Below are 18,757 nucleotides of genomic sequence, written 5' to 3'. Positions count from 1 at the left end.
AATCCTCATAGGGTACTGGGCATGGTGGCACAAGCCTTTAATCCCAGCCCTTGGGAGGCAGAGGTAGGCAGATCCTGGTAAGAGTTTGAAGCCAGCCTACATAGCTAGTTGCAGTCCAGCCAAGGCTACAGAGTGAAAGCCTGTCAATCATAATAATAGTCCAACAGGGTCAACCATCTCTAAAAACTACCCTTTCTTCCTTGCTACTGTGGCCTGAGAGTTCTTATATTTAAAAGAATCATTTTAAGGGAATTCACACATTCAGGCACCACACATTCAGGCACCATGGTTCAGCAAGCTCCTTTCTGCATGCCCAAGTGTTTTTATGACTTAATTAGATCACATCACACACCAGCCCAGTTAGAGTAAAGCAACAGTGCAGGATGGTATAGAAAATCTTGAAGTATAAAATAAGCCCTCCCCTACCTTTGCTAGAAGTCTTAGACAAGAATCCTTTGGGGAGGTAGCTGCCCTTTTTCTTTGTTCCCACGCTATCCCTCCTTTCTCCTCTGACCCCTCCATGCCACCTTTTCATCCTGAGCCTCTTCCCCTTCATCTCCCATTTCTTCTACAGGGGGACTCCCTGGGGGCTGGTAGCCCAAAGCTGCCACTACAGCCGCCATGGGGGATTCAATACCTCATTCCTGGGTACAGGTAAGTAGCCACTTTTTCTTAATTCTCCAACCAAATAGGTCACACACACATAACGACTACAGTCTCCCTAGATGCCTGGTATTTTTACAGGCAACCAAGAACGGAAGAAGGGGGAACAGGAAGCGGAGGATAGGTGAGGTCTACACCTCCCCCCTTAACAGCTGCCAGCACCTTCTGACACTGCCTAACACTACTCCTCCTGCTTCCTCCTAAGTCTGTGTGAACTGGATACCAGTTCCCCCCCCCACACACACACACACACATCTTTCTGCCTAACGTCATATAAGCCTTCTTTCTTGTGGCTTGAATTCTGGTGTTTGTCCCCTCCGCCGTGCTCTGAGTACTTAAGTTTGGACACCGTGGTAACTGTCCCAGCCTTAGAACCCAACAGGTGTCTGTACATTACCCTGCACCCACAACCTTGAAGAATGTCTCACCGTAATTCCCATTAGCAGCTCTAACACACGCTTCATTTCCCTGCCCACCAGGTCGGCCAGTGAAGATCGGGTCTTGTTACTGGATGGGTCTGGGGAGGAGCCTACACAGACAGGTGCTCCAAGGGCCCAGGCGCCACCCGCCCAGTCCTGGACGGTGGGTGGGGACATAATGAACGCCAGGGTCATTCGAAACCTGCAGGAACGCCGCAGCACCAGGCCTTGGTAACCACGGCCAAAGCTTGGTTCTCAGTATGGATGTATTCATTCACTCATTCATTCAACAGGCCTGTCAGCCTCAGATCCTTTGTATCGTTATTTTTAACCAGAGCAATAAAAGTATTTATTTGTTATCACTATAGCTACCGACAAAAAGTGACTTGTCATTATTCAAATTCACATGCCCCTCAGTCTCTCTCATGAAACTATATTCAGTCCTACCTCCCCTCATTTTGCTAGGCCTGACAAGAGGCTGCGCAGGCGCCCTGGGAGCGCCCGGGCCCGCTGTGCGCAAGCGCACTCCCGCGTAGCGGCGCCTGGGCTGCTGCGGGCCCGCTGTGCGCAGGCGCACGGTGTCTCCGTTTTTTCCTCCCTTAGCCCCGGCCCCCCCTCCCTCCTTTCCCCTTCACGAAGCCGGCTCCGGGGCGCGCTGCCGGGCGAGGAGACGGAGACGGGACGCGGGAGGCGCCCGTTCACTCCCGGAACAGCATGTACCGTCCGAGCCCGGGGGCCGCCCGGCGCCTCGGGCCCTGCCTTCGCGCCTACCAGGCGCGACCCCAGGTAAGGAGGCGGCGGGCGGCGAGGGGCGGGCGGAGACCCTCCTCAGAGCCGGGCGAGGGGCGGGGCGCCGGGCCGCGCAGGCGCAGAGGCCCCCCGCCGCCCCTGACCACCCGTGCACTGCACGTGTGAGGGGCGCGGGGTCCGCTAGGGCTGGCGTTGCCTGTGAGGTCCGGGGAGCGGCAATCCCTGGTGGCCCCGGTCCCCGCCGTTTTTACCTGTGCCTGGAGGTGACTTTGAAGGGCAGGGCAGAGAGGCCGGAACTGCGGGCCTGTGGTGCACCTGCAGAACGATCCTGCCCGAAAGGCTGGCCGCTGTACCGGGTCGGGCTCTGGGGGACGGCGGGCGCACGGCCACGCCCCCGGCGGCGGGGAAGGCTCCTGGAGGGCTCGGCCAGGCCCCGTGGTCCCCCTGCCCCTGGGGTTCCTGGACGCCAAGGGACTTGGAATCAGGCTTGACCTCGGGTGACCTGCCATCCTTGCAGTAGCAGCGTTAGTGACCTGAGAAGTTCACCCTTCAGCAATCGGCCCGATTGTCATTTAATGGTGCAGAAAATGCTAATATATAATATATATGTAATATATAATGATAATAGCGTCCGTTTATGTACTACTTTATGGGTGACGAAGTTTATACATTCATCATCCTGTTATATAGGCCTCTCCTCTATTTACTGGAAACTGAGGTGCAGGCAGGGTGCCAGAGGTTCCAACAGTCAACTCAGAATTATTCACACCTTCACTTGGATGTTCTTTGCCCTGCACAGCTCTAGTTCAGAGTCATGACACATGTTATATATAGATCGCATCATTTCTCCCATGGAGCAGTAAACCAGGATAATGATGGGATCATAAGTGTAAAGTAAAGGTGTTCTTTCTAAAGTTGGGGACGGTGGCCCTGGTGCTGTTGTCCTCTGGCGCTCTTTCCTCATGTCTCCCTCTCCTCTGGGAAATTCTCTTCTGCAGGTAGGACTTGAAGCTTCTTACCAGCCCAGCTGGGATGGAGGAGCATGAGCTGACTTCTTGTTTGTTTGGTTTGGTTTTTAAAACTAGGTCTGTGTAGCCCTGGCTGGCCTGGAATCCTTGGTAGCCCCTAGACCACCATGCTTAGATGTCTGATTTTTTTTCTTTTTGTTCTCTTTTCCCTAGGACCAGCTCTCTCCTCGACCTCTACCATTCCCCCCGCTCTGGCCCCACTCCACTCCAGCGACTTCTCCATCTTTTCCTCCTCACTGGTCACTACCACCCTCGCATCCTCCTACCCACCGCCTTCCCCAGGCTCCTCCACCACCTCTCTCTCAGGCCCAGGCTCTCAACTCATTGAGTATGGTTCTTCCTCCGAGAAAGAGGGAGGAGGGACCAGGCCCGGAGCTGCACAGCGGTTGCCTGGATGGGCTTAGGAGCCTTTTTGAGGGACCGCCTTGCCCTTATCCTGGGGCTGTGATACCTTTCCAAGCCCCTGGACCTTCCCACCCTTCCCCCACCACTCCTTCAGGAGATGAGAGTATGGAGGAACACCTGGCTGTCATGCATGAGAGACTAAGACAAGAGGTAAGCAGCCCATCTGTAGCAGGGAAATATGGAGACTAGTCAGTTAACTTGTCCTCGTTACTGTGCTGTGAAATGCCTTCCTGGGGAAAGGGTGTCCCTGTTTGAATTAAGGACCATTAAATTGAAAGTGACGTTTCACTTGGGGCGGGGGTGGGGGAGGATGAGTGGAAGTTAGAAGACCCTAAAGATAGATTACTGAGGAGCCAAGCTGGTTATACTCAGGAGGTTGAGGGAAGAGGATTCCAAGCTCAAGGCCAGATTGGGCTCCTCACACCCTGTCTCAAAAGTAAATAAGTTACATATATCCTCAGACCGGACCTTTTCTTTCCCGCTGAGTTGATGCCTTCTTCTTCCACCTAGCTTCCCACCCTCTTCCTTCGCTCCCATGACTACACTATATATTCAATGGATGTGGAATTCATCAATGAGATCCTGAACATTCGTACCAAGTGAGAGTTGGGATGAGGGAGGGAGAAGACCCATGCTAAATACTTAGGCCTTTTCCCAGAGGTTCTAGCTGCTTCCTGAGACCGTTCCCCCACACCTTGGCAGAATCGGTTTCGGTTTTGCAGTCCTGACATTCCTGTCCCTTTATTCTCACAGGGGCCGGACATTTTATGTTATGTCCCTGACCCTTTGCCGCTTCCTGGTTTGGAACTATTTTGCACAGTTTCGGTTGGAGATTTTACAGCTGACCCGCCACCCTGAGAACTGGACCCTGCAAGCTCGCTGGCGTCTAATAGGTCTGCCCATACATATGCTCTTCCTGCGTTTCTACAGGCGTGATAAAGAGGATCTTTACCGGTAAGAGGGAAGGGGCCGAAACTACAGTGGCTTCCCTAACACTGCTGGTCTTTCAGCAGTCCTTAACTTACCCTGATTTGGCTGTCGTCTTACTGAGGGTAGAGACTTTTTAGAGACTTTTAGTCTATCTTTTTAAATTTTAAATTTTAAAATAACGTGTTTGTGTGCATGTGGTAGTACACATTAAAGCGAGTGAGTGTTTAGAATTCAGCCTGTGAGAATGGGTTCTCTCCTCCACCATGCACACCCTGGGGATTGAACTCAGGTCCTCAGGCTTGCCTGCAAGTACCTGTACACAACCATCTCAATGGCCCAGCCTGCTTTTCATAAAATTAGTGGATTTTTGTGTCTGTTAAGAAATCAGCCCTAGGGCTGGAGAGGTGGCTTCAGTGGCTAAGAGCACTGGCTGCTCTTCCAGAGGTCATGAATTCAATTCCCAGCAACCACATGGTGGCTCACAACCATCTATAGGGGGATCTGATGCCCTCTTCAGATAGGCAGATATATATGCAGCAGAGCACACATACGTTAAATAAAATTTAAAACAAGAAATCAGCCCTGACTTTGAGTTTCTTATGTTACTTGGGCCTGATGGGTGTTAAGTACTTAGCTGTTAAAGAACTTCCTGGAGGATCAGGAGTTACAGGCCAGCCTGGGATGCATGAACTCACTTCAGAGACCAATGAGCAAAAACAACCGTGTCCTGAATTTAACTCTAGGTAAAGGACTTGGTTAAGTTTCTGGATGGTACAGCCCCCAAAATTATTAGGCTCAAGCCTCTAACATTGTACTTAAACATTTAAATGACTGATACCTGGGCGGGTGAGATGGTTCATTGGGTAAAAGTGCTTGCCTTCTAAGCCTGACAACCTCCATTCAGTACCTGGGACCCACGTGATGGAGGAGAGGACCGTTCATTGTCTTCTGTCCTGGCACATGCACTTACACAGGTCCTGCTCTGTACTAGGCTCCTTGGCTTCCCCCAGATGGTTCCTAGGTAGGAGCCACAGAGCCTTGTGCCTCTCTCTGCTAAGTCTCCAAAGTCACAGCCAGCCTCAGTAGGAACACCTCACCCTAAGAGAATTTCCTGTCCTCTGTCCTTAGCTGCCCAGCCCCGAGAAGATAACCCAGACAGAGGCAGGGGAAGGAAAGTCACGTTCAAGAATAGGATAATGAAAATGGACACTTTGTACATGAATCTAAAACAACAAAAAGACAAACTGGGAGGAACCAAGTGACTCATGAGCTTAGCCCTGATCTTTGGTCTTCGTGGTGGCCTATTGACACTGAAAACACACACAAACACATGAAAGAAGGGTGAGACAGGCTTGCCAGGCCCCGGGAAGATTTGTGTTGTGTGGAGTGTCTTCTGGTCTGACTGTAGCTTACCTCCCTCTGCACACTGCCTCTCCCCTTCCCAGGACCTTCGATGCCTTTTCCACCTTCTACCTGAATTCCAGTGGCCTCATCTGTCGCCATCACCTGGACAAGGTGAGTGTTGGGCCTGGGTTGGGAGGGGTGGAGGGTAGAACATGTCTGTGTTCCTCCCCAGCCTCCATTAACCTGTCTCTGCAGCTGATGCCTTCACACTCACCGTCGACGCCTGTGAAAAAGCTGCTGGTGGGAGCCCTGGTGGCCCTGGGGCTGTCGGAACCAGAGCCCAGCCTACACCTGTGCTCCAAGGCCTGATGCAGATGTGGGTGAAAGGCTGCACTGAGGACTGCTACGCACAAAAGGAGGTGGGGGTGGACAAGAATGTCTAGAGCCAGCCGCCGCCCTCCACTCTCCTTCCTTCTTTCCATCATGCTGGGTAAAGCTGCTGTGTAATTTAACTTGTAAATAATAAAGTTTAAGCAATGACATAAGGCAGGTTTTCACGTCACTTTCTCTGGGTTCCAGAGTTCCCATGCACTTCATTCCAAAAATAATTTTATTTACTAGATATTAAATAAAGTATGGAAGGAAAAAAGAGCTGCAAGGCTTGGTCCATGTCACTCTCTAGCCCAGCTCTTCTCGTGTCTTGCCGACTTTTTTGGGCATTTTCTTAGCATGGGGATCTTCTAGCTCCTTGGCCTTATAGTAGTGGGGAGCCACTTCCAAAAGCCAGCTGCTTTCAATCTCCAGTACCTGTAAGAGGGAGCAGAAATCAATAGGGTTCCTTTACTTCCAAATCAGAATTTTTTTTTTTTTTTTTTTTTTGGTTTTTCGAGACAGGGTTTCTCTGTGTAGCCCTGGCTGTCCTGAAACTCACTTTGTAGACCAGGCTGGCCTCGAACTCAGAAATCCGCCTGCCTCTGCCTCCCAAATGCTGGGATTAAAGGCATGCACCACACCTGGCTCAAATCAGAATTTTAATTGTGTGGTCTAAAAAGGATCCTCTTTCCCCACTGACTCAGGGCAAGAAAAAGACACCTGGTCAAAGACAAAAACAAAAAAACAACTCAGGAGGCAGAGGCAGGCGGATTTCTGAGTTCGAGGCCAGCCTAGTCTACAAAGTGAGTTCCAGGACAACCAGGGCTACACAGAAAAATCCTGTGTGTGGGGGGGGGGGGGAGGGAAGACACCTGGCTACTTCTCACTAGCAGGGCAGACTGACCCTGACATGCGCTTATGTGAGCCTGAGAAAGACCTGCAAGGAAGAGCCTGCAGCTCAGGACAGACTTCAGCTGCTTAATGTGTGGTATGGCCCAATACTTGGTGCACATTTTATTTATTCCAGAACCAAGGGCCTCATGCTTGCTATACAAACATTAATTTCCTCAGCCCTCCCTCTATTTTGTCCATATTTTTAAAATTTTTTATGTACATTGGTGTTTTGCCTGCACATGTTTGTATACTACTTGTCAGATCCCTGGAACTGGAGTTCCAGGCAGATGAGCTACCATGTGGATGCTGGGAATTGAACCAGGGTCCTGTGGAAGGGCAGCAGCCAGTGCTCTGAATGAGATTGGCTGAAGATCCATCTCTCCAGTTACGTTTTTACTTTTGATGTATGTGTCTATGCATGGATACCATGCCTGCAGAGGCCAGCAGAGGAAGTCAGGATCCCTGCAGCTGCACTATATGCACTTGTAAACTGCCTACCATGTGGGTGCTGGGAACCAAACCTGGGACCTCTGCAGGAACGGTGAGTGCTCTAAACCACTGAGCCATCTCTCCAGCCCACACTTTCATTTTGAGGAAGCGTCTAAGTTGCCTCCATAGGCCTTGAATAGATGACCCTCCTGCCTTACCTTCTTGAGTACCAGGGACTACAGACTTACACCATCAAGCCCAGCTTCAAATATTTACTGAGTTATAATTATCCGATCTTGGAAGACAGCTGAGAGAAAAGATTTCCTATATTTACTTGTAATGGTGCTGAGGACTATACCACTGAGCTCCATCCCAAGCATACATTAAACCTAATTTATATCTGATTACATTTGACCCTACCTTAAATTCCATGCCAGTCCCATTCACATGAATTGAAGATGCCAACATCTGCCCCCCATTTCCACACATCTGAGCAAGCACTAGTCCCTTACCTGTCTCATGAATTCCTTTGTGGTCAAGACAAGCTCATGGTAGAGCAACCAGCGTGGCTGTTGTTCAAAGAGAGAGGAGTTGGGATGGATAAACACTGTTTGCTGCTGCTTCACTGTGCGGTAGCCGCTCCGAGTCAGCCTCGCCGTGTGGTAAAAATAACCCGAAGTGATGGCCTAAGGAGCAGGCAAGAAAAGCAGGTCAGGCACCACTAAAAAGGTGAGGACTCAGTGAAGAACCCACTTGATGTGCTATCTAGGGAAGAATGGGCTCCAATAAACAATACCCTGGAGAGACCGCAGGCAGGGAAGCTGCTGTGGCCCCTTAGTAGTGGATTCAAGAAATGCTAATCTGAAGCCGCACACCTTTAATCCCAGCACTTGGAAGGCAGAGGCAGGCAAATTTCTGAGTTCGAGGCCTGCCTGATCTACAAAGTGAGTTCCAGGACAACCAGGGCTACACAGAGAAACCCTGTCTCGAAAAACCAAAAACAAACAAACAAACAAAGAAATGCTAATCTGGAGGTGCAGTGATGTGAATGAATGAAGTATATTAACAGTTTCTTCTGAGTTTGAAACATACCACACTGCCCTTTAACCTGCTTCAGGAAGTCCCAGAAACTGACCAGATTCACTAGGTCCCTTCCTGCTAGAGAAAGCAATAAGTGCTGTGTCCCCCTCACACAAATCAAACTGCAGAGTCTTTGCCTCTGCCTCCTGAGTGCTGGGATTAAAGGCGTGCTCCACCATGCCTGGCCAAACTGCAGTCTTGAGATCTGACCAGCTGCTTGGAAGAAACAGAAACCAATGAAGTTAGCTAAAAGAGGTTAGACCAACCAAGTCACTTGGAAAGGACACCTTCCAACGTGATGAGGAGCCTGAAGCTGTGCGATGTGATCCAGGGCTCCCAGCTTTTGTGAGCAGCCACCTATACTGGGATGGGCTTTGGTGATGCTATCGTTTAGACATTTCTGCAAGTAACCCAGTAATCCCCCACCCGTATTGCTATAAGTAAACCAAATAAACTTATTGGTTCATCCAGTTAGACTTTGGTGGTATTTGTACTTTGGTCTGTCGTGGGCTCCCTATCTGGGGTGAGAGATGTGTGTAGCATCTCCCCAGGAAAAAGTTTTGTCACACAACAAAGTGACTCCTGCAGGTTGTCCATTGACTTACACATGCACTTACACATACACATGAAAGAAAAGACGGGATGCCAGGTGATGATGGCGCACGCCTTTAAACCCAGAGCACGGGAAGCAGAGGCAGGTGGGTCTCTGAGTTTAAGGTCAGTTTGGCCTTCAGAGTGAGTTCCAGGACGGCCAGAGCTGCACAAAGAAACCCTGACTTGAAAAAAACAAAAAGAAGAGACAATAGGAGAAACAAGAAAACAACAACATCAAAAACACTGACCTTTCGCACACGAACGTAGTCACCTTGACAAGAAGTCAAACCAACTTCCACACGCTCCAAGAGCCCCTCCAGTTGTTCCCGCACATCCCTGGCTCGGCGCATGGATCTGAACTGTACAAAGTTTTCATAGCACCATTGGGAAGAGTAGCCACTCTCAGCCCACTGTGAAGATGAAGGGCCTTAAGTACACAGCAGGACTCAAATCCCCCAGACTTCCCAAACTCCCACTTGCCCAGTGACCTGTGTGTACACATTTAGCAGAACCAGGTGGTCCCCACCAGGGAGGAAGAAGTTGACACGGGCATTGTCGGCATGGACGACCTTATCCTTGGGCCGGTAGAAGATGGAATTGTTGACAGACAGCATAGCAGCCACGGTCAGGATCTCTTCTGAACAGCTGTACCTTGAGCAGGGTAGGAAGAGGATAAAGCCAAAGAGAAACAGCAAAACCCAAATGAGAGCAGACACAGATCCTGATCCCAAACACAGCAGGGGGACATCTTCTTTTCTAAGACTTGCTGTATGTGTATAAAAGTTTTGCCTGCATGTATGCCACATGCCCAAGGAAGTGAGAAGAACTGGAGTAACAGATGGTTGTGAGCCACCATGTGACTGTTGGGAATTGAACTTGGATCCACTGCAAGAGCAACTAGTGTTTTTAACCACTGAGCCATCGAGCCATTGCCCAACCCGGATGTTGTTTAAAGGCGGTCCCATACAGACCTAAGAATCAAGTTTTAGAAGCTGCAGCCTTCCCAGCACCCATCACACACACATGGGCTTCTGCTTCCACCCATGCTCCTGGGTTTTACTTTATTAATTGGTTTGTTTTCTGAGGCAGGGTCTTACTATGTAGCTCTGGCTGGCCTAGACCTCAGGGATCCGCCTGCCTCTGCCTCTGCCTCTGCCCCTCCCCCTCTGCCCCCCTGCCCCCTTGCCCCCCTGCCCCTCTGCCCCTCTGCCTCTGCCATGACTGCTTGTCTCTGGGTTGTAGCTGCACTAACCATTGTGCCCACCAACAATCACTGTAAGGTACAGGACAGTGATTCACCTGGGCCTCATAAGGGATGGTAAGACTTCTTAAACAATATTTACTAAAACCAACCAAACAAAACCAGTAACAGCATGATAAAGAGTCAAGGAGAGAGAGAGGATACTTGAGGTGAGGAAGCATGACCAGCTTGTGCCAGGACCTGGGTGGGTGGGAGGACTTACTTCTCCGAGGCCAAGATCATTTTAGACAACATGGGATCCACAGGCAGCTCTGCCATCTTTCGACCAGACTAAAAAGAAAAGGGAAAGGTGAGGCCGGCTTCCCTCCGATTCCTTCCACCATTACAGAAGGCCTTGGCACACACACACCCTCCCCCAGGGGTCCCTGGGGCCATCCGATGTCTCCTACATACTGTCCCAGCCTGTGCTGCCGCTGGCTCACCGTGGTGAGTTCTCCAAGGTGGTTGAGGGCACCAAGGGCATAAAGCTGCTCCAAAGCCAGCAGCAGGGTCTCATATGGAGGAGGGTCCAGGAAGTCAAAGTGCATCAGGTCATGGATCCCTGGGGAAAGGAATAAAGAACGAGAGAGTGCGGCACAGGTCCCAGGCATTCCAGTGCCCAATCAAGGACTTGGGCAGCCCGATCACCTAAGCTCTTTAGCAGCAGCACAACGTTGCCCAGGCTTGTCCTCTGTATCTCAGGAACAGTGGTCTCCTCTAGCTCATGCTGATAGGCCCAGGCCGTATACAGGCGGAAGCACTTCCCGGCAGCCACTCGACCTGCACGGCCAGCCCGCTGATTGGCTGAAGCCTAGAAAGAAAGGAGAGGCCACACACACACACACACACACACACACACGCCTGGTCAGTGTTAACTCAGAAGTATGTTAAGTGATAATCCCCATCCTCAACCGTTACTTGGGAAGCCAGCTTTCTCGGGGGCGGGGTGGTATGTGTCCCCCTCTGGGCTGACCTTGCTGCAGGGTGTGACCGTGAGTGACTCCATGCCTGTACGAGGGTTGTAGCTCTTCTGCTTGCAGAACCCTGGGTCCAGCACATAGATGATGCCTTCGATGGTGAGGGAAGTTTCTGCAATGTTTGTTGCCACAACCACCTAAGTGAGAGGATAGCGTCACCCGGGGACCCAGCCCACCTGGACAGCCTGAGAAAGCACGATGTAGGGAGGGTAGGGCCCAGGGAGGCTGTGTCCACATCAGGAGATGAGGTGACAGGCAGGCAGGGCTGGCAGTCAGCAGGGGCACGATAAAGAAACAACACTGAATTCAGGGCTGCATGTCGCATTTATCTGCCCTCATGTCTCACTTCTGACAGCAGCCTCCTTGCTCCCCTCCCTGCTTCTGTCACACAGCATGCAGAGTGCTCCCTTTAAAACATGTAAACCTATCAATTCACACCCAGGTCCAACCACAGAACTCCATCTATGCCTGGACGACCTCACCCCTAGCTGCATGTCTGATCACAGCTCACACCCTGTGCTCATCCCAGCCCTCCCTCCGAGTGCTCATCCTTCTGTGAGATGCTCTGCAGCAGCTCTCCTCCCCTCAGCAGAGCAGTCCTCCCTCCTCCTTCCTCTACTCTACCCTGCCGCCGTTTATGGGGCAGCCTCCCACCACTCGAGAAAGTCTGTTCCTCCTCTCCACAGACTTCCCATGCTGCCCGCATCTCTTACACGCCCAGCCTCCTCCCATCAGACTGCAAGTCCTCTGGTGCACATGGTGGATCCTTGCCTCGGCCCTCTCCCCGTGCAGCATGTACTGGGCCTTGACGCCGGGGCCTCCCCCATGCTGGTTAAGTGCCTGACCACTCAAACCCCAGCTCCAGACCCTCAATACATAGTTGTTCAGTGAGAGTCTTATCTCTAAAACCTTTTGGTTGCCATTTGCCTGTCTAAAGTCTGAACACTACAACAGCTCTGTCCTGGCCTTTGGCTGACTCAGCTTTGTCTACAGCATCTGAAACTCCTAAACTCACTCCTCTTGGACTTCAAACACACCTCAGCTTTCCTCTAGGACTTCCCCAGCCAGTTTTCTCAACGGTCCAATATTAAGTATGTCCTGACATACACTGAACTTAAAGCTTGTATCTCTCAGCTAATATTTATTTCATCTCTCTCCAGCTGGAAGGCCAGGGCCTGGTTGCTCCTCAGCTGTGTCCAAATAGCCAGGCAAACAACTTGGGACGAAGGGGACAGCACATGCCTTGGCTGTGTGTGGTGCAGGAGGAAGGGTAAGGTTTCTCTCACTGACCTTCCTGGCCCCAGGGGGTGTGGGCTGGAAGATGCGAGCCTGCATGTCTGAGGGCAGGTTGGCATAAATGGGCAGCACCAGGAGCTCCCGGATCTTGGAGCCCAGCCTGCGGCAGCGGTCCTGGAGCATCTCACAGGCAGCCTCAATCTCCTCCTGAATGTGGAGCAGGATGGCAGGAGACCTCTAGTAAGTCACAGGATCCACACAGCAGGCCCATCCTCCCCTGAAACACTCCAACCACTTCCCACCACAGTAGACACCTGTCCCGTCAGGAACACCAGTATATCTCCAGGGGGCTGGGTCACGTGGATCTGCAGCACCGACACAACACAGGCTTCCAGGTAGTCAGCCTCTGGGGCCTAGGAAGGAGGAAGATACAGGGTCACAGAAGGGCCACTTGCTGAGGCTCTTGTTCCTGCTCAGCATCTTTTATCCCACCCCTCTCTGGGTGTCCACTAGACCCTTCCCTTGGGACATTCTCCTAAACCAGCCCCAGCTCCTGTGCCTCACACTAAAGCCCATCCTCCCAAGGGGCACCTTGGTATAGAAGATGTCAACTGGAAACCTGCGTCCAGGGATTCTGAAGACAGGGGCGTCATCAAAGAAGGCAGAAAACCGGGCAGTATCCAGTGTGGCTGAAGCCACCAGGACCTTGAGCTCAGGTCGGAATCTAGCGACGTCTTTGATCAATCCAAAGAGAATGTCTGTGTGCAAGGTCCGCTCATGAGCTTCATCCACCATCACCACACTGGGGAGGAAGTAGGAGAGTGGTGAGGGAGAAGGGACAGTGGACTTAGCAGTGCAGAGCTGGACCAAAGGGAGGGATGGAGGGACCTAAGGTGAGGGGAGGCTAGGGAGAAGTCAAGCATTCCAATTATGTCATTTGGGCAGGTGGTGAGCATGGTGGTGGGGATTCCGTGATCTGTGGCCCATCTGGGCATTGGACAAGAAAAGCAGTCGCGATGGGGCTGGTAACATAGCTCAGCAGTAAACGTGTTGGCCACCAAGCCAGCTGACGGAGTTTGATCCCTTGAACACTTGCACATAGTAAAAGGACAGAACTGACTCCTCCAAGCTGTCTTCTGATCCTCTACATGTGCACACATGCATACATATATACACACATACATGCCATACATATATATATATATATACATACATGCACATATACATATATACATACATACACACATGCTCATACATATATATACACACACATTCATACACACATGCACACACATACACTTACACATATACACATACATGCACATACATATATATACACATACATGCAAATACACACATGCACACACATTCATACACACATGTACACACATATATACACTTACACATATATACACACATACATATACATACATACACATATACATATACATACATGCACACTCATAAATACATATACACACAAAATTTTTTTCAATACATAAAAGAAAGGCAGGGAAGAGTCCAGATTCCTTTAATCTAGGGTTGGAACAAGTCAGCTATCTCTGGATCAGTCAAGAGACTGCTATTCTTACTGGAAGAAGTGGAACTAAGACCTTAAAGCAAACAGGGGGTGGCATGGTGGCTTTTGCTTGAAATCTCACAATCTTGCTTGCTGAGATCCACAAGACTGAGGCCAGCTAAGGTTACATAGTGTACTCCAGGCCAGCCTGGGCTACAGTGAAACCCAGTCTCAAAACATTAAAATCATGGGGCTGGAAAGATAGCTCAGCGGTTAAGAGCACTGACTGCTCTTCCGAAGATTCTGGGTTCAAATCCCATCCGTAATGAGATCTGACTCCCTCTTCTGGTGTGTCTGAAGACAGCTAAAATGTACTAACATATAATAATAAATAAATCTTAAAAAAAAAACAAACAAACAAACAAAGGGGGCTGGTGAGATGGCTCAGCAGTTAAGAGCGCCGACTGCTCTTCCAAAGGTCCTGAGTTCAAAGCCCAGCAACCACAAGGTGGCTCACAACCATCCGTCACGAAATTTGATGCCCTCTTCTGGTGTGTCTGAAGACAGCTACAGTGTAATTACATATAATAAATAAATAATAATGGCCAACTGGCCCCACTGGAATAAAGAGAGTTTAAAGGAATCTCTGAGGGGAGTCGGTAGTGAGGCAGTGAGGTGGGCATCTCATGAGAGGCTCGCAGGCACGCACACACCTGTAACTTGCAAGGTCAGGCTCAGAGAGGAACTCCCGGAGTAGCATTCCATCTGTCATGTAGCGGAGAACAGTTCGCTCTGATGTGCAGTCCTCAAACCGGATGCTGTAGCCCACCTGGTCATAGACAGTCAGGAGGTTGGAATGTCCAATGCCCAGACCGGAGGTGCGGGGCAATGTGAGCAACTTCATGAATCCCCAAAGACCTCACCTCATTCCCAAGCTTCACACCCATCTCCCGGGCCACTCGGGCTGCCACACTCATAGCCGCCACTCTCCGGGGCTGGGTGCAAGCAATCTTCATGCCCTTCTTTGTGTAACCCTAAAAGGAGAGAAGAAAGGGTTATTCTTCTGCTAGACATGCTGTCCTGAGCCAGGCAAGGCAGGGAAAAGAGAACAGACAGAAGATGGAAGCCGGAGAAGGACAGGCAAGATAGAAACCAAGGGCCCCAGGGGATGCTGCATCGGTCCTGCAGACCTTTGCTTACAACCAGGGCTCTGCTAGACTTGAACTGACCAGGGACAGACTGGCTGGGGCATACCCAGAAGCAATGGGAGACAAGAGGTCAAATAGTAGGAAAACAAGGCTTTCACTCTTACTTCTCTGGCCCCTGCAGAGGGAAAGCGGGGCCGAGGTCATGCAGGATGGAAGCCCAAGAGGGTCAAATCTATGATATCCATCTCCCTGCTCTCATGGGAGACCAGTACGTGCTTAACTCATATCAGGCGTGAATGTGACGGCAGGGAGAACAAAATGACAGAGAGAGTGTCCTCGTCAGTCTCAAAAGCCTCATGACTTAGCAGAAAGGATGGGACACAAAGGGTGTCTGTCAGGACTGACTCAAGGCCTGGGCCACACTGTAATGACTGACCTCCTCAAAGAGGTACTGTGGGATCTGTGTGGTCTTTCCGGAGCCAGTCTCGCCTTCGATGATGAGGACCTGATGGTTGGCAATGGCGGTCAGTAGCTCCTCTCGAAAGGGGAACACGGGCAGGCTGCGGCGCACGGCCTGGATAGACTCCTTCTGCTGGGCCTGGGCTGACAGGGGCGGGCCTGACGGCTCCTGGGGATGGGGACAGGGATGGTGAGGTCCCCACCACCTTTAGAGGCCCTCGAGTCAGCATCCCAGACTCTTTCTCCCTCTCACCTCGTCACCCTGGAGCTGAGCAGCACGGACAAACTCGATGGTCTCGTCCTCCTCCAGCACCAGCTGGTACTTGGCCTCCTGCGCAGCAGCATCTCGGGCTCCAAACTTCAGGGATGCAGCACCCAGCTGGGCCTCCTCCCAGCGCCGCTGCTCCTCTCCCGGCGCACCCGATTCCTCCTCAACGATGTCCACAGCTCGAGCTGGCTATGGAGAGAGACAGGAGCAGGGAAAACTTAAGAGTGGCCAGGGCTGCCCGGGTCCTCCCCACCACTGCTTCTACCAGCTATGAACGGGAGAGGGGAAGGACTAGCCATCGTGCCGCCTCTCCCACGCGCAGGCAGGGTTTCCCTCACCTGCCCTCGGGTCTCCTTGGGCATGTGGTAGCGATTAGTGGCCTCCAGTTTCTCCTGCTCTCCGGCTGCCCGGTACTCCCGAGCCAGGTCCCGCACACGTCGCTTGTACTTGAGCTCCCTGCGCTCATGGCGGCTCAGCTCCACGTCTCCAAACAGGACCTCCTCATCAGCCAGTTCCGCCTCCAGGTCCTCCAGTTTTTCTCGCTCCCGCTTCGCCAGGTATTCCCGACGAGACTTCTTACGGAGCTCAGGGACCTGGGTCAGGAAGGGACAGTCAAATCCTCATCCTACCAGCACTGAAACACTGCTCCCTGCACACTCAGAGTGTGAAAAACTCCAAAGAGGAGGCTGTGGGGCCTTTTGGTGCTAGCTATTTTGTGTTTCATCAAGTCTCAGAGACACAATGACTTGATTCTACCAAGGCAAGAGGATTTGTAGCTTTCTCCTTCTACAACTCAAGTCCACTCTTTTCCGGTTCCTGTCAGGCAGGCCCCTCTCCTCTAGAGCCTGACCACCCAGACACATCTCTGCACACTCCCTCTGTGACCCTTCCTGCTACGGGCGACCACTCCAGCCAGCCATCTTTGTCTTCAGACACTGCTTTTTGAACCCAGGGTCTCACCATGGCTTTCCGATCTTCCTCAGCCATCTTGAGGCGCTTCTGAGCCTCTTCATAAGCCTAGAAGAAATCATGTAAAGGGATGTGAGGCCAAAGATACCATTGCTGTCAGGATGACTAATGTCCTTCGCTGCCCCTCCTCAGTGGAGAACCTCTGTTGATCTCAACCAGACAGGGAGAACCTTAGCCAGTGAGCCCACGAGGAACCCAAGTGGCAATTCCCAGAGACAACTCTGCAGTCAAATCCAGACTTACCTGACTGACTCTCTTCAGCTCACCTTCTTATCTGACCGTTCCAGGACATTCCGGGTCCGGTCCTTGTCCCGTTGCCGAACCCGCTCTGCAAAGGCATCCCGTTCTTCCAAGTCCTGGAGACGCTCACGCTCCGTCCTTTCCCATTCATCCTCTGAGGCTGGCTTCTCCTCCGTGGGTGATTTACTCCCCCTGAACCCAGCAAACCCAGCCCAGTGTATCAAAGGGGGGGGGGGTACCGAGAAAGCTTAGCATCCCCACAGACGACAGCCTGCTCCAACCCCCTCTCCTTCCTCCTGACTTACCCTGTCTTCCTCTTCCCTGACTCGGAAACCTCTTCCTCCTCTTCCTCCTCGTCCTCCTGGTGTTTCTTTCTGAGGTGTTTCCGTCTCTTCCGCTTCTTCTGGAGGCTGCTCCCGTTACTACCCACTGCCTCCTCGCCGCTCTCGCTGTCTTCCAACAACTTATAAGACCGGTTTTTCTCTAGCAGGGCTCGGGCCTCTCGCTCAGCTACCCGAGCTGGCTTTTCCACCACAGCCTTCCGTGGCACCTGCCGGTAGATATGACAGCTCCTGACCTCGGTACCCTCATTTGCCTACAAACGGGTTACTTTATCTAAAGCCTGTCTCCATCTTTCTCTTCTTCGTGGTCTTGTTCTACGGTCACAGCTCAACAGGGCTCTGCAGCTTCTGAACATCCTTCTAGGAATCCACTGAGCAAACAATGACTGAAAGCCATGCCGTGGTGGAGGGAAAGAACCGGCACTCACAGGCTGTACGCTGACAGCCTCACATGGGCATATGCACGAAATAGAACTTCTTCCTAATTTTAATGACTTACTTTTATTTTTATGTGCACTGGTGTTCAGCCTGCAACGTGTGCTGTGTGTGAGGGTGTTGAATCTCATGGAACTGGAGTTACAGTCGTGAGATGCCACGTGGGTGCTAGAAATTGAACCTGGTCCCTCTGCAGGAACAGCAAGTGGTCTTAATTCCTGAGCCATCTCTTCTGGCCCCACGATAGAATTTTTTTTTTTTTTAAAGTATCGGTTCTGAGCTTAAGTAGTTTACGTTCTAAAACCCATTTTCTTTTCACGATTTATCTTTCATTTATTTATATGTATGGGGTACCTGGCAAAGGCCAGAAGCCCTCTGATCTCCTTGGAGCTGGAATTACAGATGGTTGGGTGCCACTAAGCCTGGTTGCTGAGAACTGAACTCAAGTCTTCCAGATGCACAAGAAGGGGTCTTAACTGCTAAGCCATCCTTCCCCAGCCTCGATCCTATTTCCTAAATGCTAATTCTCCTAGCTCTGTTCTCAGTGACTCTTTCCCAGCGCTGGGGATTGAACCCAAGGCTTACTGTATGCTAGACAGACATTCTACTAACTAACCTACATCCTTAGGCCTGGGGTATGTGCTGTAAACTAACAAAGGCTCTAGCTTAAAAATGTATGTAGATTCCCCTCTCTTGAGTCTTCTCCACAGACCTGTATACACCCAGCACCTAGCACGATATCTAGATAACAGAGGGAAAAAATTAAATGGTGGACGGAACCAAGAAAGAAAGGTCTCTCTGTCACGCCACTACCAGGGAGGCTCGCTGCAAGTTCTTTTTTTTTTTTTTTTTTTTTTTTTTTTTTTTTTTTTTTTTTTTTTTTTTTTTTTGGTTTTTTCGAGACCGGGTTTCTCTGTATAGTCCTGGCTGTCCTGGAACTCACTTTATAGACCAGGCTGGCCTCGAACTCAGAAATCCGCCTGCCTCTGCCTCCCGAGTGCTGGGATTAAAGGCGTG

At 51.1% G+C, this 18,757-nt stretch overlaps 3 protein-coding genes across 10 annotated transcripts in view; 2 read left to right on the top strand and 1 right to left on the bottom strand.

Moving 5' to 3' along the window:
* Atat1 (alpha tubulin acetyltransferase 1) overlaps nucleotides 1–1,463 on the top strand; it is a 12,459-nt gene extending 10,996 nt beyond the window's left edge. For 3 of the 6 annotated variants that reach the window (XM_021150084.1, XM_021150083.1, XM_021150087.2), the window contains 3 exons: nucleotides 575–654; nucleotides 745–787; nucleotides 1,143–1,463. In XM_021150084.1, coding sequence (XP_021005743.1) covers nucleotides 575–654; nucleotides 745–787; nucleotides 1,143–1,317 — 298 coding nt within the window. In that variant the 3' untranslated portion in view covers nucleotides 1,318–1,463. Of the gene's footprint in view, nucleotides 1–574; nucleotides 655–692; nucleotides 788–1,142 lie in introns of those variants that run through there. The other 3 variants (XM_021150085.2, XM_029470849.1, XM_029470850.1) reach the window with 3 other exon arrangements.
* Nucleotides 1,464–1,626: 163 nt separating this feature from the next.
* On the top strand, nucleotides 1,627–6,084 carry C17H6orf136 (chromosome 17 C6orf136 homolog). Of its 3 annotated transcripts, none has more exons than XM_021150090.2 (6): nucleotides 1,627–1,868; nucleotides 3,014–3,415; nucleotides 3,776–3,864; nucleotides 4,019–4,219; nucleotides 5,641–5,710; nucleotides 5,795–6,084. In XM_021150090.2, exons 1-6 carry the CDS (start codon nucleotides 1,797–1,799, stop codon nucleotides 5,906–5,908), a joined length of 948 nt encoding a protein of 315 aa, XP_021005749.1. In that variant the 5' UTR covers nucleotides 1,627–1,796; the 3' UTR covers nucleotides 5,909–6,084. The 3 variants fall into 3 exon arrangements, with proteins under 3 accessions (XP_021005749.1, XP_021005750.1, XP_021005751.1); XM_021150091.2 differs by lacking the exon at nucleotides 1,627–1,868 and adding an exon at nucleotides 2,158–2,410; XM_021150092.2 differs by lacking the exon at nucleotides 1,627–1,868 and adding an exon at nucleotides 2,831–2,917.
* Nucleotides 6,085–6,090: 6 nt separating this feature from the next.
* On the bottom strand, nucleotides 6,091–17,764 carry Dhx16 (DEAH-box helicase 16). Its single transcript, XM_021185770.1, has 20 exons — nucleotides 17,757–17,764; nucleotides 17,270–17,536; nucleotides 16,991–17,156; nucleotides 16,716–16,772; nucleotides 16,094–16,348; nucleotides 15,741–15,944; nucleotides 15,465–15,656; nucleotides 14,804–14,914; nucleotides 14,594–14,709; nucleotides 12,953–13,163; nucleotides 12,676–12,774; nucleotides 12,416–12,568; nucleotides 11,122–11,262; nucleotides 10,797–10,959; nucleotides 10,592–10,710; nucleotides 10,372–10,439; nucleotides 9,397–9,559; nucleotides 9,157–9,318; nucleotides 7,747–7,920; nucleotides 6,091–6,346 (listed from the first exon to the last, which is right to left on the bottom strand). The coding sequence occupies exons 1-20, from the start codon at nucleotides 17,762–17,764 to the stop codon at nucleotides 6,218–6,220; spliced, it is 2,958 nt and encodes a 985-aa protein (XP_021041429.1). The 3' UTR covers nucleotides 6,091–6,217.
* Between the last annotated feature and the right edge of the window lie 993 nt (nucleotides 17,765–18,757).

The sequence above is a fragment of the Mus caroli genome, chromosome 17, assembly GCF_900094665.2.
Source record: "Mus caroli chromosome 17, CAROLI_EIJ_v1.1, whole genome shotgun sequence".
Lineage (NCBI taxonomy): Eukaryota > Metazoa > Chordata > Mammalia > Rodentia > Muridae > Mus > Mus caroli.
Note: the sequence above shows the minus strand (reverse complement) of the source record. Positions and strands in the feature narration are given on the sequence as shown.